At 36.4% G+C, this 19,663-nt stretch overlaps 1 protein-coding gene across 8 annotated transcripts in view; it reads right to left on the bottom strand.

Annotated features, from left to right (window-relative positions):
* The window catches only part of LOC140496913 (solute carrier organic anion transporter family member 4C1-like), a 121,830-nt gene that overhangs the window by 17,920 nt on the left and 84,247 nt on the right, over positions 1 to 19,663 (bottom strand). For 5 of the 8 annotated variants that reach the window (XR_011964447.1, XM_072597325.1, XM_072597322.1 and 2 more), the window contains one exon: positions 1,861 to 2,051. Coding sequence is in view for 7 of the 8 variants with exons in the window: in XM_072597325.1 (XP_072453426.1) it covers positions 1,861 to 2,051 (191 nt within the window). In the remaining variant the exon portion in view is untranslated. Of the gene's footprint in view, positions 1 to 1,860; positions 2,052 to 10,992; positions 11,043 to 19,663 lie in introns of those variants that run through there. The other 3 variants (XM_072597327.1, XM_072597326.1, XM_072597328.1) reach the window with 2 other exon arrangements.

Raw genomic sequence — 19,663 nt, 5'->3', positions numbered from 1 at the left:
TAATAAAATACAAGCTTCTTTAGTCCAGGATTTAAGACATGTATTTCACCATACTCCCTTATACACCCTATATTCCAGCCAAACTGAACCACTAGCAGTTGTCTTCTCTCATCTTGCCCCCTTCAGCCTGGATTTATTTTCACCGCCGGCCCCTCCCCAAAGAACTGCTCCCCGCCCCAACCCTTCTCCACCATGCCACCATTCCTTCATTTCTGCTTATTGAAATTCTTCTTTTCCTTCAAGGCCCAGGTTAAATGCTACTTGATCTAAGAAGTACTCCCTCATAATCTCCCTCCCTTCCCATACCAACTGAAAACAACAACCATAGCAGGTAGCTTTTAAATAGCGCCTTCTAAGTGCTAGGCACCATGCTAAGCATTTGACAAATATTACTTCGTTTGATACAACAAGCTTGGGAGGTCGATGCCATTATTACCTGTTTTACAGCTGAAATTGAAACAGATAGAAGTGAAGTGATATGGTCACACCACTACTGAGTTTTCTAGGCCACATTTGAACTCTGGTCCTCTGGTCTCCTCACCGAGTATTCTATCCACTGTACCATCTCCTGGTGGAAGCTTTTTCTTTTTTTCAATTTCCTCAAATCTTTATGGCATTTTATCTAGACTTCTGCTGTGTTTTTAACACATTCCATTTTTTTATTTAAAAAATGTGTTTTATTACACTTTTTGAATAGGAAGATCCTTTAGGACAAAGATTGCCTTTTTTCTTCCTATTTATATATTTATTATAAAAGTCTGTTTGATAATTCATGATTAATATAAAGATAAAAATAGAGAGATAGGTGCTCTGCCAAAGCTTCTTCCCATGGACATGAAGGGTGTCTGACACAAAGTCCAGGTGGAAATAGAGAATCCCAACCGATGACGAGGTTCTCCAGATGGTGTACTCATTTCAATAAGCTGTGCAGCATCACAGAGCTTCTAAAATGAGACTGATACACCGTTACTCAAAAGAGCTTGGCATATCTACACAGGAAAAACCAAGTGGATAAAGAATGTATATTATTCTGATGATGATATGAAGTTGGCTACATAGTAAAAGAGCTAGTCTGTAAATGCTTACATTTACATATATCCATAATATATATGTAAATGCATGAATGTACACACATATGTACATATGCAAATGCAAACATTTCTTCTTACACCATTAGTTTCCTGGTGATTCTACCTTGCATCAAATCATGGAATACCATAATCTCTAAAAAATAAAAACTGCTGGTCACCCAAAAGGAAATGGAGAGATCTATTGTGGACATAAATAGAATGCAGCATGTTACCATCAGTAAACTGTATGTAAGAAGCAGTGTAAAAGGTGCCATCAAAGAGAGGCATGGCTGGAAGAAGCAATGGGTCTGTAATGTAGTGAGAGTGAGTGCCACACTGATAGTTATTTAGGATTAGATCTAAAAGAAGGAACCTACCTTTTTGAACAGACTCCCATGTGGAAGATTTAGAAAGACAGGAACAACAGTCATGGGATAAGAAGGTGAGAATGGGCTGTTCACTTAAGTATTTAAGTATACCCAATGCTTAACATAGCCTCTGGCATACATCAGGTACTTTATAAAGTCTTTAAACTGCATCAAAATAAAATTTTACTGTATTTGATAATTTGTGGTTTGTTTTCAACCAACATGAGTACGAAATAATTAAGATATGCTATTGTGTATTTCACGATTGCTATAAAGCAGCTTTTAGGTTTTGTACAATACTTGTTCTGAAATATAGAAAGGACTGATGAGTCAAGATTCTTAAAGCTACTTAAAATATAATGAATATTCCTTATAAACGAATTTAGGCTAGAATATATAAAGACTACAAATGAAATGTATACCTGAGGATGGCCACAGTAATTGGGGTACCAGCCATAAATGTAAACACAACTGTAGCAAAGAAAAAGGCAAAGAATATGGGTAAATTCTTGCATCGTGATTCACATTTCCCAGCTTGAGCATCTATGACATCGCCCTCCACAGTTGATAGCAGTCGTTTCTTCGGTCCCACACAAGAACAGTTATAATACACCTATGAACATCACAATGTAAAACAAAATTTTCATGAATGTGGCTGTCCTGCAAAATGAGTCATGAAAATAAGAGTAAGTTTAAATGAATAACTATACAGGAACTAAACTATTTTTTTTATCTGTAGGAAACACCTTCAAATTTAGTCCATCAGAATTTAGAAAAGCATTCTGCATTCTCTTCCTTAAGAAACATCTTTACTATATCAGTTATGGTTGCTTTGGCTAAATGTTTTTAATTTAAAATAGTTCCCATTTAAATATTTAATTTCAAGTCAGGAGAGATTTACCGAACACCTAATAAATGCTACAAAAGAAATAAAAGGAAAGAAGCAATGCAATTTTTTATCTCAAAGAGGAGAATTATTTAACTGAAACAGGTTTTATGCTGAAGTTATGCAAGATAAACGAGGTGGAAAAATTGTCACCAAGGTTTTTAAACATAGGAAAAGAAAAAAAAATTCGCCAAAATTAGCAAATTCATCAATTGTATTTGAAAATATATGAACTATTTTATACCCACAGTTGCTTTCCTCTTCCTAGAAAGGAGAAAAATGAATTTTCTCAACTCTTTTAAATGGCTGTGTTTAACTGTGTCTCAATTACACAGTATCCAGTTTCATATTTTTTGTACTTCCTGATTACATTCTTGTTATGCATACTGATCTCGTGGTTCTGCTTGCCTTCCCTCCAGAATCGGAATTCTTCATAGGCATTATTTCTGATAGCATATTCTATTACCTTCCTTAACCATAATTTGTTTAGTCATTTCCCAATCAATGGACACCTGCTTTGTTTCCAGTTCTTTGCTACCATAAATATGGCTGCTATGGATAATCCTTTCAATTGATTTTTTTTCCTTTTCTTTGACCTCACTGACTGGTATTTCTAGGTCAAAAGATAACATAAATAAACATTTAAGCAACATTTAAAAGCATAATTCTTAAATTCATAAAACCATAAAGCCAATTTATAACTTCACCAAGCGTATTAATGTGACTATATTTCTGTAGCCTCCTTAACATTGATTATTTCCATCTTTTATCAGGTTTGACAACTTGTAGAATAAAGCTTCATCTTTTGATTGGGATTTATCATATTAATGATCTGGAACAATCTTTAATTTGATTGTCAGTAATTCGCAAGAACTTTTGAAATTGTTCCTATCCATTTACCAATGGAAGAATGGTTCTTGATCTTATATATTTGTACTAGTTTCCTACATATCTTTAGTATCGGACCATTATCAAAGATACTAAAGTATAACTTTTATTCCCCCTACTTGGAACATTTGCTTCTCATTCTAATTCCATGTAATCTAAATTATTTATTTTATCTTTTATGATCATGTCTACCCCTTTTTGATTAAAAATTCTCTTCTTAACCAAATTTTTAAGCATGTTTAGGTATATGATTTAAGATATTCTTCTAAATCAGGAGTTCGTTATCTGGGGACTACAGATACCAAAAGAATCTCTGGATAGGTTTGGGGTGGGGGGAAGGAATCTATGAATTGGATGAATCTTTATTTACATCTTTATTTTCACTAATTTCTTAAAGAGATTTAGGATTTTCCTCCATTGTGTATTTCTAAAAAGAGACAGACATGACTTAAATGACTGAACCACAAAGTAAAATCAATAAATACAAGTTAGGCTACTTTTTTTCCCTTAAAAGATACTGAAACTATCCTCAAGACTTGGCTGGCTCAGGAGCCTAAAGGTGAAGGCTGCTGACATCATTTCCTAGTGGCCTGAGTACAAAGTGGCCCCAAGGCTGCAGGGCAGCAAAGGAGCTATATCCAGTTGAAGAAACATGAGGTGCCTTCAATGACCATCCTTGCTGGCCAAGTAAGTCTCCTTTTGTTAACTATTATGCAATAGTTATATAGTTATCATAGCAAGCAGTGATTCAGTATCCAAACTGAAATAATACAGTGCTGGGCTGTCAGGTCCACAATAGTATTCAGGAGTGTGCTAGAGCCAGCTTGAAATGACCCATGAGAGCTGACTTAAATTTTCAGTATGAGCATTTATACCTCAGAAATCAACAAATGCTTCAAATTAAGGCTTGATTTATTGTGTTGCAGATTATCTAGAACTAAGAAAGTAATGGGAAAATGTTAAGAATGTAGATTAAACTTGAAGGTGTATTGTTTGGATGTTCTTTTTTCTGGACAGCCAGCTAACATTTGCCAGAACGCTCTTTGGTGGAGCTGTACAAGAATGGAAGACAATGAGTTCATTATGCTTCTGGAAGTGCCTTTGGGGATGTCTCTCAAAGATGGTGGTTGCTTATCATAAGATGATCCCTACTCTTATTGGATTAGAATGTAAACTGCTTGTGGCCATTCAGGGAAGAATGAAGTGATGTGGTCTGTGACCTTAAGAAATGTCTGTTGAAGATAATGACAATAAGTGTTTAGTCCTTCCAGGTGTGATGTCCTACTGGGGGAACCTTTTCAGAACACAGTTTACATTCAAAACAACTTGAAATCGTGAATTTAGAGGATCAAAAGAGATTTTATCCTCACTAGAAATGTACAAATTCAGAAGAATAGATTTACATTCTGTCCTTACTGGGACTAGATATCTAATGGTCACTGTTGCCCAGATGATTTTACAGAGGCCTCCTAAAAATAAGAATGCCTCTCTCAGGTTTTAGGGAGTCATATTTGCACAAAATTGGGAAGTAACTGTTTAGTTTTGAGCATTTTTAAAATAACAACACAACTGAGCCAGTCAGCAAGTTGAGGGATGGCATGAAAGATCCCAAAAGTGAGAGAATGGAAATCAGAGAATTTGAGGATTGTCTAACAATTTCTGAAGAAATTGTATGCGGGGTTTTCTTTTATTTTGTCATTTGATATGCTAAATGGAATATTTCTATATGAACTTTATTATAATTTTTTTTGGTTCAAGACATTGGGAAAACACTTTAAAGGTCAATGCTGAATTCTCTCTAGGTACTAAGAGACTTTTCTGGAATTAGGGATATCGACAAATGTGCCAATTGCACCCTTGTCTACTTACTGAGGAGAAGTAGTGATGCTATATCAGTTTTTAAAAGTTTCCATTCAGCCCAGGTCACATGAGCAACAAGAGGGAGGACAAAATATTTTTATCTCATCCTCCTTACCTCTCAAGGCCCTCCGAAACTGAACTTATGTGCCAAAGAGAAAGCAACTTCAACTATCTCTATGATCTAGGACATCCAGAATCCAAAAGATTAAAACACACACACACACACACACACGCACACGCACACACACACACACACACACACACACACACACACACACACACACACACATACACACACCCAGGAACTGATGATGCTCACTGATCTTGAGCTCTACCAGGAAGAACCAACAGAGGCTTACAACAAAACCCACTTTCATGCTACTATGCCACCCTCTTTCCAATACTAGGAACACCTTGACTCCAGGCTGTGGGAGTTGACCTAGGTCAAGACAGACAGCCAGGTAGTGGTCATAGCTTCTCAGGAGTGAAAGCCTGCCAGGGACTGAAACCCCATAGCACCAGCAGAGTAAGTGCTGAAGCATACAAGCTCTTAAGACCAATGTGGCAAAGATCTGAACTGCCAGCTAGGACAGAGATCTAAGGAAAAGAGGCAGTGGTACAAGACAGGACATGTGTACATGTGTGTGTGTGTGTGTGTGTGTGTGTGTGTGTGTGTGTGTGTGTGTGTGTGTGAAAGAGAGAGAGAGATGGAGAGAGAATGTTAAGGGAAAGAGAATAGCATCTAGCAGGGCTAGTTCTGACCACTCAAACGTCACTTGGGGCAGAGATCTAAGCTGGTAGACCATCATGGGATGAGACTGAGATGATATAAGATCTATCCCCCAAAGAAACCACCAACACCAGAGGGGACAGAGTCAGAAAGTGAACAGGGGAAAATTGGAGAGGAGTATGGGGAAGACTGAAATTACAAAAGATTCAACAAGAAAAAAACTCAAGGACCTTGAACAAAACCAGACAAATCAACATTCAACAATAGAACAAAATATGGCCTCCAGATTTAGTAAATGAAACAAGGGAAAATAATCCAACACTTTATGAGACAGAGGACTTGGTGGAATATGTAACAATAACCCACTGTTCCTGAGTGGTTAAAAAAGAAAATAAAAATTGTAAAAGCAGGATTTGTGATCTGCACAAGTGGATTCAGTGATAGAAAATCTCAACACAAAAACAAAGAGACAATAATAGATTGGGAATGCAAATACACAGAAGTGGAAGACAGTGGAGAGGACAGTCAGAACTCAGTAATTTTAAATGGCTCATCATCCAAGCAAACATACTGATATGAAAGACAGGAAATGTAGAGACAACCTAAAGATTATATGTCTCGCAGAAGAATGAGACAGGATAAAAAGTCTTAATACCACTATGCAGGAAATAGTAGAAGATAATTGCCCAGAACTTCTGAACATAGAAAATAAATTCCAATTGAAAAAATTCACACATCATCTCCAGGAAAAATAAACAAACAAAAAACCTCAAGGCTGACAACTACAAGACACACAGTAGTTAAATTTAATAAGTCAATTCAGAAACAAGTTCTGCAAGAAGTCAGGAGAAAAACTTTCAAATACAAAGAAAAAGAAATTCAAATAAAGCAAGACCATTTTGCACCTAGAATATGTAGAAAGGAATGGAATAATGTCCTTCAGATAGTAATAGGGCTTAGATTACAGCCCAATGTGACCTATGTAAATTTGAGTTTAATGGTACTATTAAGCAAAAGTGATAACAAACTAACAAACAAAATAAAAGAGGAAGGGATGGGGAGTGATAGGAAAAGAATCAGTAGAAACAGGGCTACTTTAAAAAAGATTAAGATAAAGTGACTGAAAGGACATAGTTCTGGGTTTATAGCAGAAGAAGGAATAAAAATTATACCTTGAAAGAAAAATGAAATACGAGAAACTGATGAAGGAAATATAATTTTAACTTTAAATGTGAATAGGTTAAACAATCCAACAAAATGAAAAAGAGCAATAGATTAGATAAGAAAACAATATTCTACAATCTATTGCTCACAAGAAACATATTTAAAAAATAAAGACATACACAAAATAAAAGTGAGATGGGAAAAAAATTTACTAGGCATCAAATAAATTAAAAAAAAAATAACCCAGCAGTTGCAATCCTCTTATCTGACAAAACAAAAAACAAACAAAAAAACCCATTCTAAATATATGAAGGGATAATGAACAAGGAAACTATTATGTTGAAAGGAACCATAAACAACAAGCTAATATTAGTAATAAATATATATTACAAATGCTTCAGCATACAAAATTGTAAAAGAAACATTATCTGACTTACAAGAAGACATAGACAGATGGAAGGAAATTTCAACATCTCTTTCTCTCAGTTATGGATAAATCAAACAGAAAGATAAATGAAAGGAAAAATATGGATCTGAACAAAATGCTGGAAAAAACTAGTGTTGAAGACTTAAGGCATCTTCTAAAGGGGACAGCAAAAGAATGCATACATACATACACACACACACACACACACACACACACATATTTCCTAGAACCACAAAGAAGTTTTACAAAAATTGACTATGTAGTAGGGTACAGAGATGATGCAAACAAAAGTAAAAAGGCAGAAAAAGGTAATACATCCTTTATTGACCATAACTTAATAAAAATAGTAATTGGTTCAGGAACCAAAAATAAAAGATACAGATCCAAATTGAGAGTTAACAAAGAAATCCTAAATAATAACTGGGTCATAAAACAAAGGGGCAACTAGGTGGTGCAGTGGATAGAGTGCTGGACCTAGAGTCAGCAAAACTCATCTCTCTGAGTTCAAAATCTAGCCTCAGACACTTACTAGCTGTGTCACTCTCGGCAAGTCACTCTACCCCATTTACCTCAGTTTTCTCATTTGTAAAATGAGCTGGAAAAGGATAGGGAAAACCATTTCAGTATCTTTGCCAAGAAAACCCCAAATGGGGTCATAAAGAGTCAGATATGACTAAACAACAAAACAACAACAACCTTAGGGGCAGCTAGGTGACTGAATGGATTGAGTGTTGGGCCTGGAGTCAGGAAGACTCATCTTCAGAATTTCAAATCTGGTCTCAGACACTTGCTAGCTGTGTGAATTTTGGCAACAACCCTGTTTGTCTCTGTTTCCTCATCCATAAAATGAGGTAGAGCACATGCAGCACAGCCCAGGACGCACGGAGCGCATGCAGTGCAGCCCAGGAAATGTGGAGTGCAGCCCGACATGGCAGGGACAGGACCCAGAACAGGCTTCAGGGAGCCACCTGCAGCAGCAGTTCCCTGACTGCTCAACCCACAAACACCACAGACAGGTTCAAAGGTCAGTGGGAGGACTTTTTCACCCAGGAGAGGGGAACACGGTCTGGACCCCTGACAGTAGCCACTGCAGCTGCAGCTTCCATTTTTGGAGCCCTCCACCTAGAGCCCCTGGGGGAACTGAGCAGCTGATCTGAATCTCAGCCTTGAGTGGCAGCCCTGGGAGACCTCCCCCTAATGCCCTTGTGGGAATTGAGCCACTAATCTGAATCTCAGCCCTGACAAAGAACTCAAAAGTCAAGTAACTGGCTGGGAAAATGTCCCCAAAAGGGAAAAAGAATAAGACAATAGAAGGTTACTTTCTTGGTGAGCAAGTATTTTCTTCCATCCTTTCAGATGAAGAGGATCAAGTTAGGTCTTCAGAGGAAGACCTAAAAGTCAAGGCTTCTGCTAACAAAGCCTCCAAAATAAATTATGCAATCATCTCAGACCATGGAAGAGCTCAAAAAGGATTTTGAAAATCAAGTAAGAGAGGTGGAGGAAAAATTGGGAAGAGAAATGAGAGCAATGTAAGAAAACTATGAAAAGCAAGTCAACAGCTTGCTAAAGGAGACTCAAAAAAATGCTGAAGAAATCAACACCTTAAAAATAGACTAATTCAAATAGCAAAAGAGGCCCAAAAAGCCAATGAGGAGAAGAATGCTTTAAAGAGCAGAATTAGTCAAATGGAAAAGGAGGTTCAAAAGGTCACTGAAGAAAATAGTTCTTTAAAAATTAGAATGGAGCAGATGAAAGCTAATGACTTTATGAGAAACCAAGAAATTACCAAACAAGACCAAAAGAATGAAAAAATAGAAGATAATGTGAAATATCTCACTGGAAAAACAACTGATTTGAAAAATAGATCCAGGAGAGACAATTTAAAAATTATGGGACTACCTGAAAGCCATGATCAAAAAAAGAGCTTAGACATCATCTTTCATGAAATTATCAAGGAAAACTTCCCTGATAGTCTAGAAGCAGAGGGCAAAATAAATATGAAAGAATCTACCAATCACTTCCTGAAAGAGATCCAAAAAGAAAAACTCCTAGGAATATTATAGCCAAATTCCAGAGTTCCCAGTTCAAGGAAAAAATATTGCAAGCAGCTAGAAAGAAACAATTTGAGTATTATGGAAATACAATCAGGATAACAGAGGATCTGGCAGTTTCAACATTAAGGGATAGAAAGACTTGGAATATGATATTCCAGAAGTCAAAGGAACTAGGATTAAAACAAAGAATCCCCTACCCAGCAAAATTGAATATAATACTTCAGGGGAAAAAATGGTCATTCAATGATATAGAGGATCTTCAAGCATTCTTGATGAAAAGACCAGAACTGAAAAGAAAATTTGACTTTCAAACACAAGAATCAAGAGAAGCATGGAAAGCTAAACAGGAAAGAGAATCATAAAGGATTTTCTAAAGTTGAACTGCTTACATTCCTACATGGAAAGATAATATTTGTAACTCTTGAGACTTTTCTCAGTATTTGAGTAGTTGGAGGGATTATACACATAAACACACACACACACACACACACACACACACACACACACACACATAGACAGAGAGCACAGGGTGATAAGAAAGGATGATATCTAAAAAAATAAAATTAAGGGGCAAGAGAGCAATATATTGGGAGGAGAAAGGGAGAAATGGAATGGGGCAAATTATCACTCATAAAAGAGGCAAGAATAAGTTTATTCAATGGAGGAAAAAAGGAAGAGGTGAGAGGGAAAAAGTGAAGCTTACTCTCTTCACATTTGGCTTAAGGAGGGAATAACATGCTTACTCAATTTGGTGTGAAAATCTGTCTTACACTACAGGAAAGTAGGGGAGAAGGGGACAAGTAGGGTTGGGGGGATGATAGAAGGGAGGGCAAATAGGAGGATGGAGTAATTAGAAGTAAACACTTTTAGGGAGGGACAAGGTCAAAAGACAGAATAGAATAAATGCGGGGCAGGATATAATGGAGGAAATATAGTTAGTGTTACACAACATGACAATTATGGAATTCTCTCGCAAAACTACACATAGATAGCCTATATTGAATTGCTTGCCTTCTCAGTGGGGATGGGTGAGGAGGGAGGAAGGCAGAGAAGTTGAAATTCAAAGTATTAGAAATGAATGTTGAGAAATGTTTTTGCTTATAACTGAGAAATAAGAAATACAGGTAATGGGGTATAGAAATCTATCTTGCCCTACAAGAAAAGAGAGAAGATGGGGATAAGGGAAGGGAGGGGTGTGATAGAAGAGAGGGCAGATTGGGGAAAGGGGCAATCAGAATGCAAGATGTTATGGGGTGGGGGAGGGGAGAGATGGGGAGAAAATCTGGAACTCAAAATTTTGTGGAAATGAATGTTGAAAACTAAAAATAAATAAATAAACATTTAAAATTAAAAATAAAAAAAGTAAAATGAGCTAGATAAAGAAAAGGAAAACCACTCCAGTATCTTTGCCATAAAACACCTAAATGGAGTCATGAAGAGTTGGACATTAGTGAAACCACTGAACAACAACAACAACACAATGAAGAACAAATCATAGAGACTATTAATAACTATATAAAAAACGATAATGATGAAACAACATACCAAAATTTCTTGGATGCAGCTAAAGCAGTCCTCAGGGGAAAAATCATATCCTTACAAACACACATTAACAAAATAGAAAAAATATGTATTAATGATTGGAATATGCATTTAGAAAATTAGAAAGGTAACAAATAAACCTAAAATAAGCACAAAAGAAGAGATAATGAAGAGTAGAGGTGCAATAGATAAATTAGAAACCAAAACACTCCCACAGAAATGAATAAAACTAAAAACTGTTTCTTTGAAAAGACTAACAAAGTTGATAAATCCTTAGCTAATTTGATTAAAAAGAAGAGAGCAGGAAATCAAATCAATAAAGAAGCAAATGAACAGGGTGAGATCACATCAAAACCAGAAGAAATAAAAAAGAATAACCAGAAAATATTATGCAGTTACATGCTAAAAACTGAGAACACATAAGAAATAGAGGAATACAAGATAAAGATCTTAATAACTCCCCAGAAAAGGAAATAGATTTAGCTATGAAGGAAAAACTAAAGCAGGGAAAAAACCCTTCTGTTTCTGATTGATTCACAGGAGAAGTCTATTAAACCTTCAAAGCACAGTTAGTACGCATGCCTCACAAGTTATTATAAAAAATTAAAGAAAAACACAACCAGAATCCTTTTATGAGGAAAATATAGCTCTATTACTTAAACTAGGTAAAGCTAAAACACAAGAAGGAAACTATTGACTAATATCATTAATGAACATTGACTCAAAAATTTTAAACAAAATCTTGTGATACAAATTCCAGTGATTTACCTAAAAAGTCATTCATTATGCCCAAGTTGGATTTATACCAAGAATGCAAGGACATTGATAACAATCAGAGTAATGAATCACATTAAAATCCATAGCATCTGAAACTACATGATCCTCTTAAGAAATGCACAAAAAAAGCCTTTGAGAATGAACTATATCTTTTTAATGCTAAAAACACTACAAAATACAGGCACTAAGGGACATTTTTCAATATCTAAAAAGCACCTATCTGAAACCAAAACCAAATACGTGCAATGGGGATACACTAGGATATTTTCCAATAAACATGAGAATGAAGCAAAAATGCCCTCTCCCTCTTATTATTTGATATATTTCTGGAACTAGCAATAGCAATAAGACAAGACAAAGAAACTGGATAAAGATAGGGAAAGAGGAGACCAAACTATCCCTATTTGCTCATGGTTTACTTGGAAATCCTAGAGAATCAACGAAGATACTAACTGAAGCAATCAAGAGCTTCAGCAAAGTTATATGCTACAAAACAAATCCAAAATCAACAGTACTTCCATATAACAATAACAAAACACAAGAAATAAGGGTAGAAAGGGAAAACTCATTCCAAATAACTGAAAAATGGATAAAATATCTTGGGGGGTCAAAGTTCCAATGCACACAAAAGACTTTTGTAGATTCAATTACATAATGCTCCCAAAAGAAATAAAGAACTTAACATTTAAATAGCTGGAGGAATATTCAGTTCATGCCATTAAATAAAAAAGGACAAGACTTTCAAAACTAATTAACTGAATTACTAATTTATACAATCAAATTACAGAGTGGATACTTTAAAGAATTTGATTAAAATAATAACAAAATTAATTTGGAAAAATAAAAGATCTAGAATACCAAGAGAAATGATGAAAAGAAGTAGGGATGAAAAGGAAAGCACTTCTGTGCCTCAAACTATATTATAAAACAGCAAACATCAAAACCACATGGTATTGGTTAAAAAATAGGAACAGATCAATGGTGTAGATTAGATAAGGAAGATTCAGAAATAATAGAACTTAACAACCTAGTATTTGATAAAATGGAAAACTTCAATAAAGTGCAAACCTGGGGGAAAAACAAACAAACCAAATCTCCTCATTCAATAAAAACTCCTGGGAAAACTGTAAATCAATCTGGAAGAAATTAGGCTTAGAGCAATACCTTATAGCAAATTCCATAATACATTCTAAATGGATAAAGTACCTTGATATTACAGATCATACTATAAAAAATGAGAAGAAAAACAGATCATATATCTCTCACAGTTACAGGAGGAGACATATTCCTAACTAAACAAGACGTAAAGGCAATTGCAATAGATAACTCTGATTACTTGAAACTGAAAAGCTTCTGCCCAGAGAAAAATAATGTACCTAGGATAAGAAGGAAAGTGATTTAACAGGAAAAATTTTTTTTATCATATTTTTATCATATTTCTCTAATTAAAGTTTGGCATCCAAGATATATAAACAGTTTATATATACATGTTTTATATATGTTTATGTGTATAAATATATGTATATATATTAAAAATATATATGACATAGCCATTCCTCAGTAGATAAGTGATCAAAGGATTTGAACAAGCAATTCTCAAAAGAATTGTATTCACAACCACACAAATGCTCCAAATCACTAATAATAAGAAAAATGGAAATCAAAACAACTCTGCAAATTGACAAAACCTCTGCAAATTGACAAAAATGACCAAAAAAAGTGATATAGTCAATGCTGGAGTTGTGGCATACTAATACGCTATTGGTGGAGCTATAAGATGATATAACCATTTTGGAAGACAATTTGGAATCATGAAAATAAAATAACTAAAATGTTCATACCCTTTGAATCATAAACCCATTACTGGGCTAAAGACCCAAGAAAGTCATCAATAAGAAAAAATTCCCCATATACTCCAAATTATTTAAAGCAGCACTTTTTATGATAGCGAAGAACTAAAACAAAGTATATGCCCATCAGATGGGGAATAGTTAAACAAACCTTGGTGCATGAATATAATAGAACATTCCTGTGCTGTAAGAAATGATACATGTGATGAATATGGAGAAGCATGGAAAAAATCTTTATCAACTGGTACATAATGAAGTAAGGCAGAGGTAAGAAAACACTGTATACAGTAACTACAACAATATAAATTGAAAGAACTACACTTCAAAAATCCAAAGTAAATGTAACAAAAGTATAAAGATCAAGCAAAACTCAAATGAAGAGATATTAAAGGACACCTCTCAACTCAATCATTTGTGGAAGTAGGGGGTCCATAAGTGTTACACATTGCACATATCGTCAGATTTTTTTCTATGGACTGACCAGCTGTGTTGATTTTTTGTCCTCACTAAAAAACACCATTTGTTATATAGTATGCCTCTCAGGATGGGGAAGGGACACTTGAAATGATGACAATGATGTAAGAAATAAATGATATCAATAGAAAAATCTTATTTTAAAAATGTTTCTGCTCTTACCCTTGAACTATGATCTCTTCTCTCCACTCTCTCTCTCTCCCTTCTTCCCTTTCCCTTTCCTTCCCTTTCTCCTGTCCCTCTCTATAAGTCAAAGAACTTGACTTAAAGATCAAATATTGTCATATAATTGCAGGATTACTCAGAAAACATTAGAAAAAGATTAAATTTTAGAAAATAATGTAAGAAAACTTCTCAGATATATTGAAATTAAAAATCAATAGAATCTATATGATATTGGTACTGAGTAATCTCAAGTTTAATAAACCCAGAAATACAGCCACTGAGTTCCAGAACTATAGGTCTTGACCATGTCTTTACATGCTCTCTACATTCTGGTCATAATACCCATCCTAATCCCCATCCTGCCTTCCCCTCTTTCTTTCTTTCCATACACATACACTGGAACCTAGGACTCTACTCTAGAGACAGGCTTCTGATAGGTGAGCTTTCACCTTATCTTGCTAGAACCAGGTTTCCTACTACTTCCCAGCTATAATCAGACCACCCTTTTTCAGCTTAAAGTCCCTTCATTCCACCCTGTTTCAGCTCTACTTTATGTGCTGCCTTCCTCATTAAAATGAAAGCTCCCCAAAGGTAACTATCTCATTTGCTTGCATTTTTATCTCAAGCACTTTAGTACAGCCTTTAGAAAGTGCTTAAGAAAAATTCTCTCTTTCAGAGTCTAGGGGAAAGTGGTCACATGTGGCAAAGTGTTAACTCCTAGTTCCTGGTTGCCGGGAGTCCTTTTTTCCCATTTGTTGGTATTCAAGAAGTTCTCCTTAAGCACGGTGAATCTGACCTATATATCCTCAGCACCTGATACAAATACAAATACTATTTCTAGCTGATTTCTGTGACATCACTGAGACACTGATGGTAAGATGAGAAGTCCAAATACTCTATACCTTTGAAGCTGGCAAGGTCCTCCTCCAACCAAATGAGCTAAGACCAAAGCCAAAGCCTGTATTTCCTCCTGGAGAGGTCCCTCCCATGAGGTCCAGCTAGAATTTCTCACTCCAATTTCTGGAATTAATTCTGAACAAGTTTGATCATTTTAGAGGCAATGATTATGGATGTAGCCAAATTTCCTCAGCTTGTCAGAACATGATTTTATATTGTTCTGGAGGAGAAAGTAAGGCTGGTGACCTCATACAGCCCTCCCTCACTCAGATTAAAGTCAACTGCAAGTCATGTCATCATCTCCCTGACATCATGGTCTTCTTCAAAGAGGAAGGACAAACACAACCTGTGAGTAGTCTGAGCTGCCTGAATGGGGAGCCAGCCAGTTGAGTAACTCAGCTTGTCCTTTCCCTCTCCTCCTCTCCAAAGGAAGGGAAATTTTGATGACTGAAAACTGTCCAGTAATTTGGGGTTTACCGGCTACATTTCCTTCCCTTCCCTTCCCTTCCCTTCCCTTCCCTTCCCTTCCCTTCCCTTCCCTTCCCTTCCCTTCCCTTCCCTTCCCTTCCCTTCCCCTCCCTTCCCTTCCCTTCCCTTCCCTTCCCTTCCCTTCCTTTCTCTCTTTTGTCAAAGATAACACCTTAAACCCACTTCACTCTGGAGCTCATAGAACAACAATGGGTCTGTGCCCAAGCACCACTTAATGGCTGTACTTTGGGCCCTCAGAGTGAATGTAAATAGTAACTGTTTCTTTTGGTCAGCAACCCTGAGGGTCTTACCCTCCCAGTTTGAATTTTTTTTTTTTTAATTAAAGGGGCCATCCCTTGACTCACTTCTTAAAGAGGCCTATTCACTGACTGGGCTTACCTCATTCAAAGTAAGAACCTGAAAAGAGCTTAGCCTAAAAGGTCCAGGGTCTCCCACTGCATCCTGGACCATCTCCAGTCATCTTGATGAATATCTGGTCATTGGGCCCAGATGGCTCTGGAGAAAGTGAGGTTGGTGACCGTGCACAGCCCTCACTCACTCAAATCAAAGTCAACTACAAGATATGTCATCATCTCCCTGATGTCATGGTCCTCTTTGAAAATGGACAAACACAACCTTTATATAAGATCATTCTAGTTCAAATGCCCTTTAGCATTTAGACCTTGGCTAAAATCAGGTGCGATAATTTAATCTTATTTAATCCAGTCTTTATATATAATCCAGTCCTTATATACAAATACAAAATGTTTTTTCCATAAATGAAGGATAACAAGTAATTTGAGAGATATTAATTGTTTATGGTTACAATTTAAATTAATTTACATATTTAGTGTTATAGCAATCATATAATGAATTATATAACTAGAAAAAGTAGTAACAATTCATTTGGAGACACAAAAGGCCTAAATGTAATGAAAAAAATGAAGAAATGAAAGTAGCCTATTTCAAAGTATATTATAAAGCAGTAATCAAATCTATTTGGTACTGGTTATATCAAAAGAAACATTTAGATTAGACTGTCAAGGCCCAAAAGAAATAAAACACAGTAGTTTTACTAAACCCAAGAATTCAAAATATTGTGGGAAAGATACCCTATTAATAAGAAGTTCTGGGAAAGGTGGAACTAATTTAATAGAAAAATAGTACCAGTCTAGCATCTGTACCACACAATAAACTCCAAATGGATAAGCAATCTAAATGAAAAAGTGATAGATGATTGAAAGGTGCCTTTCAGGTGTACGGTTAGGGAAAGAACTGACAATAATACAAGGCCAGAGATCACAAAAGACAAAATAATTTTGATTATTTATGTTGTAAAAGCCATTCTGGTATAGTGGATAAGGAGCTGCTCTCAGATTTAGGGAGATCTGGGTTCAAGTTGTTTCTGGCACATAGTGGCTCTGTATCTGGGCAAATCACTTAACTTCTCAGGGTCTTTGGAGATTCTTGTAGTAGAAGTTGCAGGATGACAAAGAGGTATAATTATCAGTTCATCAAATTGTCAAGCACTATTTGCCAAGCACTGCATATGTGCTAGGTTCTAGGCATATAAAGATAAAATGCACAATCCCTGTCCTCATTGAGCTTATTTTCTAATGGGGAAGGATTCATCCACATATGTATATATACACATAATGCACATAAAGCAAAAACATGAAAACCTAGGTGGAAGTCTGGGGAGACAAAGGTGTTAACAGCCAAGGGATAAAGAAATATCTCAAATAGAAGGTGGTGTTTAAGCTAAATCTTTAAGGAGAGCAGAGATTCCAAATGGTGATGATGAGAAGGGAGAACATTGTGGGAATGAAGAAAAACCTGCAAATGCACTGAGACAGGAGATTATATGCCTTGTATGAGGAACAGCAAGGAATCCAGCATGAATGGGCCATAGATGGTGTGGAAGAAAATGTTATGTATTAAGTCTGAAGAGAAGAAGTGGGTAGCAAGAGCCATACAGTTAAAAATGAAAGAAATTGGTAAATTCTTCATTTCCCACCTTGGTGCACTCCTTGAAACTGATCTTTCCTTGTGCCTCTAGGAACCTGACCACAAGCAACCTCACCGTCTTGCAAAATGGCCTCAGATGTGGCACTCTCACCCCCTCAGTACCCTCTGCTCTTCTGACTGGATGATGGAGGGTTGAGCCCTGCCCCAGAACCTTCATTTAAGGTAATTGCACAGGCCAGGCATCTCCTCATTTCCCATCCTACTGCACTCTTCTGGACTTCATCATGCTCTTCTCAGCTTCCTTTTGTGTGCTATTTTCTCTCAATAGACTATAAGCTCCCAGAGTAGGGACTGTCTTCCTTTTTCACATTTGTATCTTCAGTGCTCAGCACAGGTCTGGCACACAGTAGGCACTTCATAAATATTTACCGACTAACTACTTGGATATGTGGGGGGAGTGAGAGTGAGGAGTTGAAGATGGCACTGAGATTTTGAAGCTGAATAAATGGAAAGATTATGACATCCTTGAGAAGAGAAAGTTTGGAAGGTGGGTGTGTTTAAGGGAAAAGAGAACAAATTTCAGATTAAGACATGTTAAATTTTAGATGTCTATGGGACATCTAGTTTCATCTGTCCAGGAGTCAGCTGGTGATACTAGAGCTCACAAGGCTGGAAATTAGTTCTAGGAGTCAATTACATAGATTTGATAATAAAATCCATAGAAGCTGATGAGATCCCGTGAAAAATTATAGTGATTTTTTTATATATAATACATACAAATGTATGTATGTATGTATATATTTAAAAACATTCTCAGAGAGGGTCTATTGGCGTTACTAGGTCTGACTCATCAGTCTACCAAAGGGAACCATGATACAAAAAAGGTTCTGAGCTTCTAATCTAGCATGAGAAGGTGGTCAACAGTATCAAATGATGTACAGAGGCCAGGAAGGATAAGAACTGAAAAAAAGGCCATTAGATTGGAAATTAGAAAATCATGTATATCATTGGAGAAACAATTTCTGTTAAATAATAAGACCAGACATCAGATATCAGAGGGTTTAGAAGAAAGTAAGGAGCAAAGGACATGAAGGCAATGGGTATAGAGAGCTTTTTCAATGAGTTTGCCTGAAATAGGGAAGATATTATGAGGTTTTTTTAAAAATCTAGAAAAAAGGCTGTGTTTGTAGACATTAAGTGGAAGAATCAATAGGTAGGAAAGACTTAAATTAGAGAGGGGTGTGATCAGAGTGGTACCAGGATGATAGAGAAGAAGGGAAGGGATAGGTTTAAGTGTATAAATAGAAGCGTTACCACTTCCTTAGAGAAAGGAGTGGAGGAGAAGATAATGATGAAGTCAAAGAGAATGATATTGAAGAGCAGAAGAGCTCCCAGTAAATGGTCTCAATTTTCTCAGTAAAGAGGGAGGAGAAGGATGTGTTGCAGGAAGTTTGAGAAGCTGAAACAGCCACTATGGAAAATGGGATTTGTAGTGGACCAAGTCAACAAGAGGGTATGGCTTCTTGTAGCTCTGTTTGGTAGGATGTGAGTATGAGCAAATGCAGATGTTCAGTGTTGGGGTTTGTCAAAGCATGAGTGTTAACAGAATGAGGAGCAAAGGTAAGATATAGTGTAAAGTCACGAAAATTAAAGGGAAGGGGGAGGAGCAGTATGGAGGATACTTAAGAGATAGCCAGGAAATAAAATGAGGTCTTGCTGGAGTTGGCGTATTTTAACATAGTGGTTATCAGTATAGTGAGGCCCCAGGGTGGAGGTTCTAGAAATGAGATAGTGGAGCCCTCCAGGCTTAAATGTGGTCTTGGTAGCAAGGTATCTAAAGAGGAGATGACCAGGGAGTGAAGTAAGTGATGAGAATCAAATAAAAGTAGTGAAATTTTTGTTGCATTAAGAGGGGTCGCAGCGTCTAGGATGATGAATGTGATAATGTCACTGCACCAGGTCAGACAACATGTGGAGTACTATCTTTAATTCCGGGTGTTGTTTTTTAGGGAGGACACTGTATTATAAACATCGGAATGTTTATAATACAGAAGAAATACTTGCTTGACCCTAGA

This window comes from Notamacropus eugenii, chromosome 3 (genome assembly GCF_028372415.1).
Source record: "Notamacropus eugenii isolate mMacEug1 chromosome 3, mMacEug1.pri_v2, whole genome shotgun sequence".
In the NCBI taxonomy this organism is placed as follows: domain Eukaryota; kingdom Metazoa; phylum Chordata; class Mammalia; order Diprotodontia; family Macropodidae; genus Notamacropus; species Notamacropus eugenii.
This window is presented reverse-complemented; position numbering and strand designations above follow the sequence as displayed.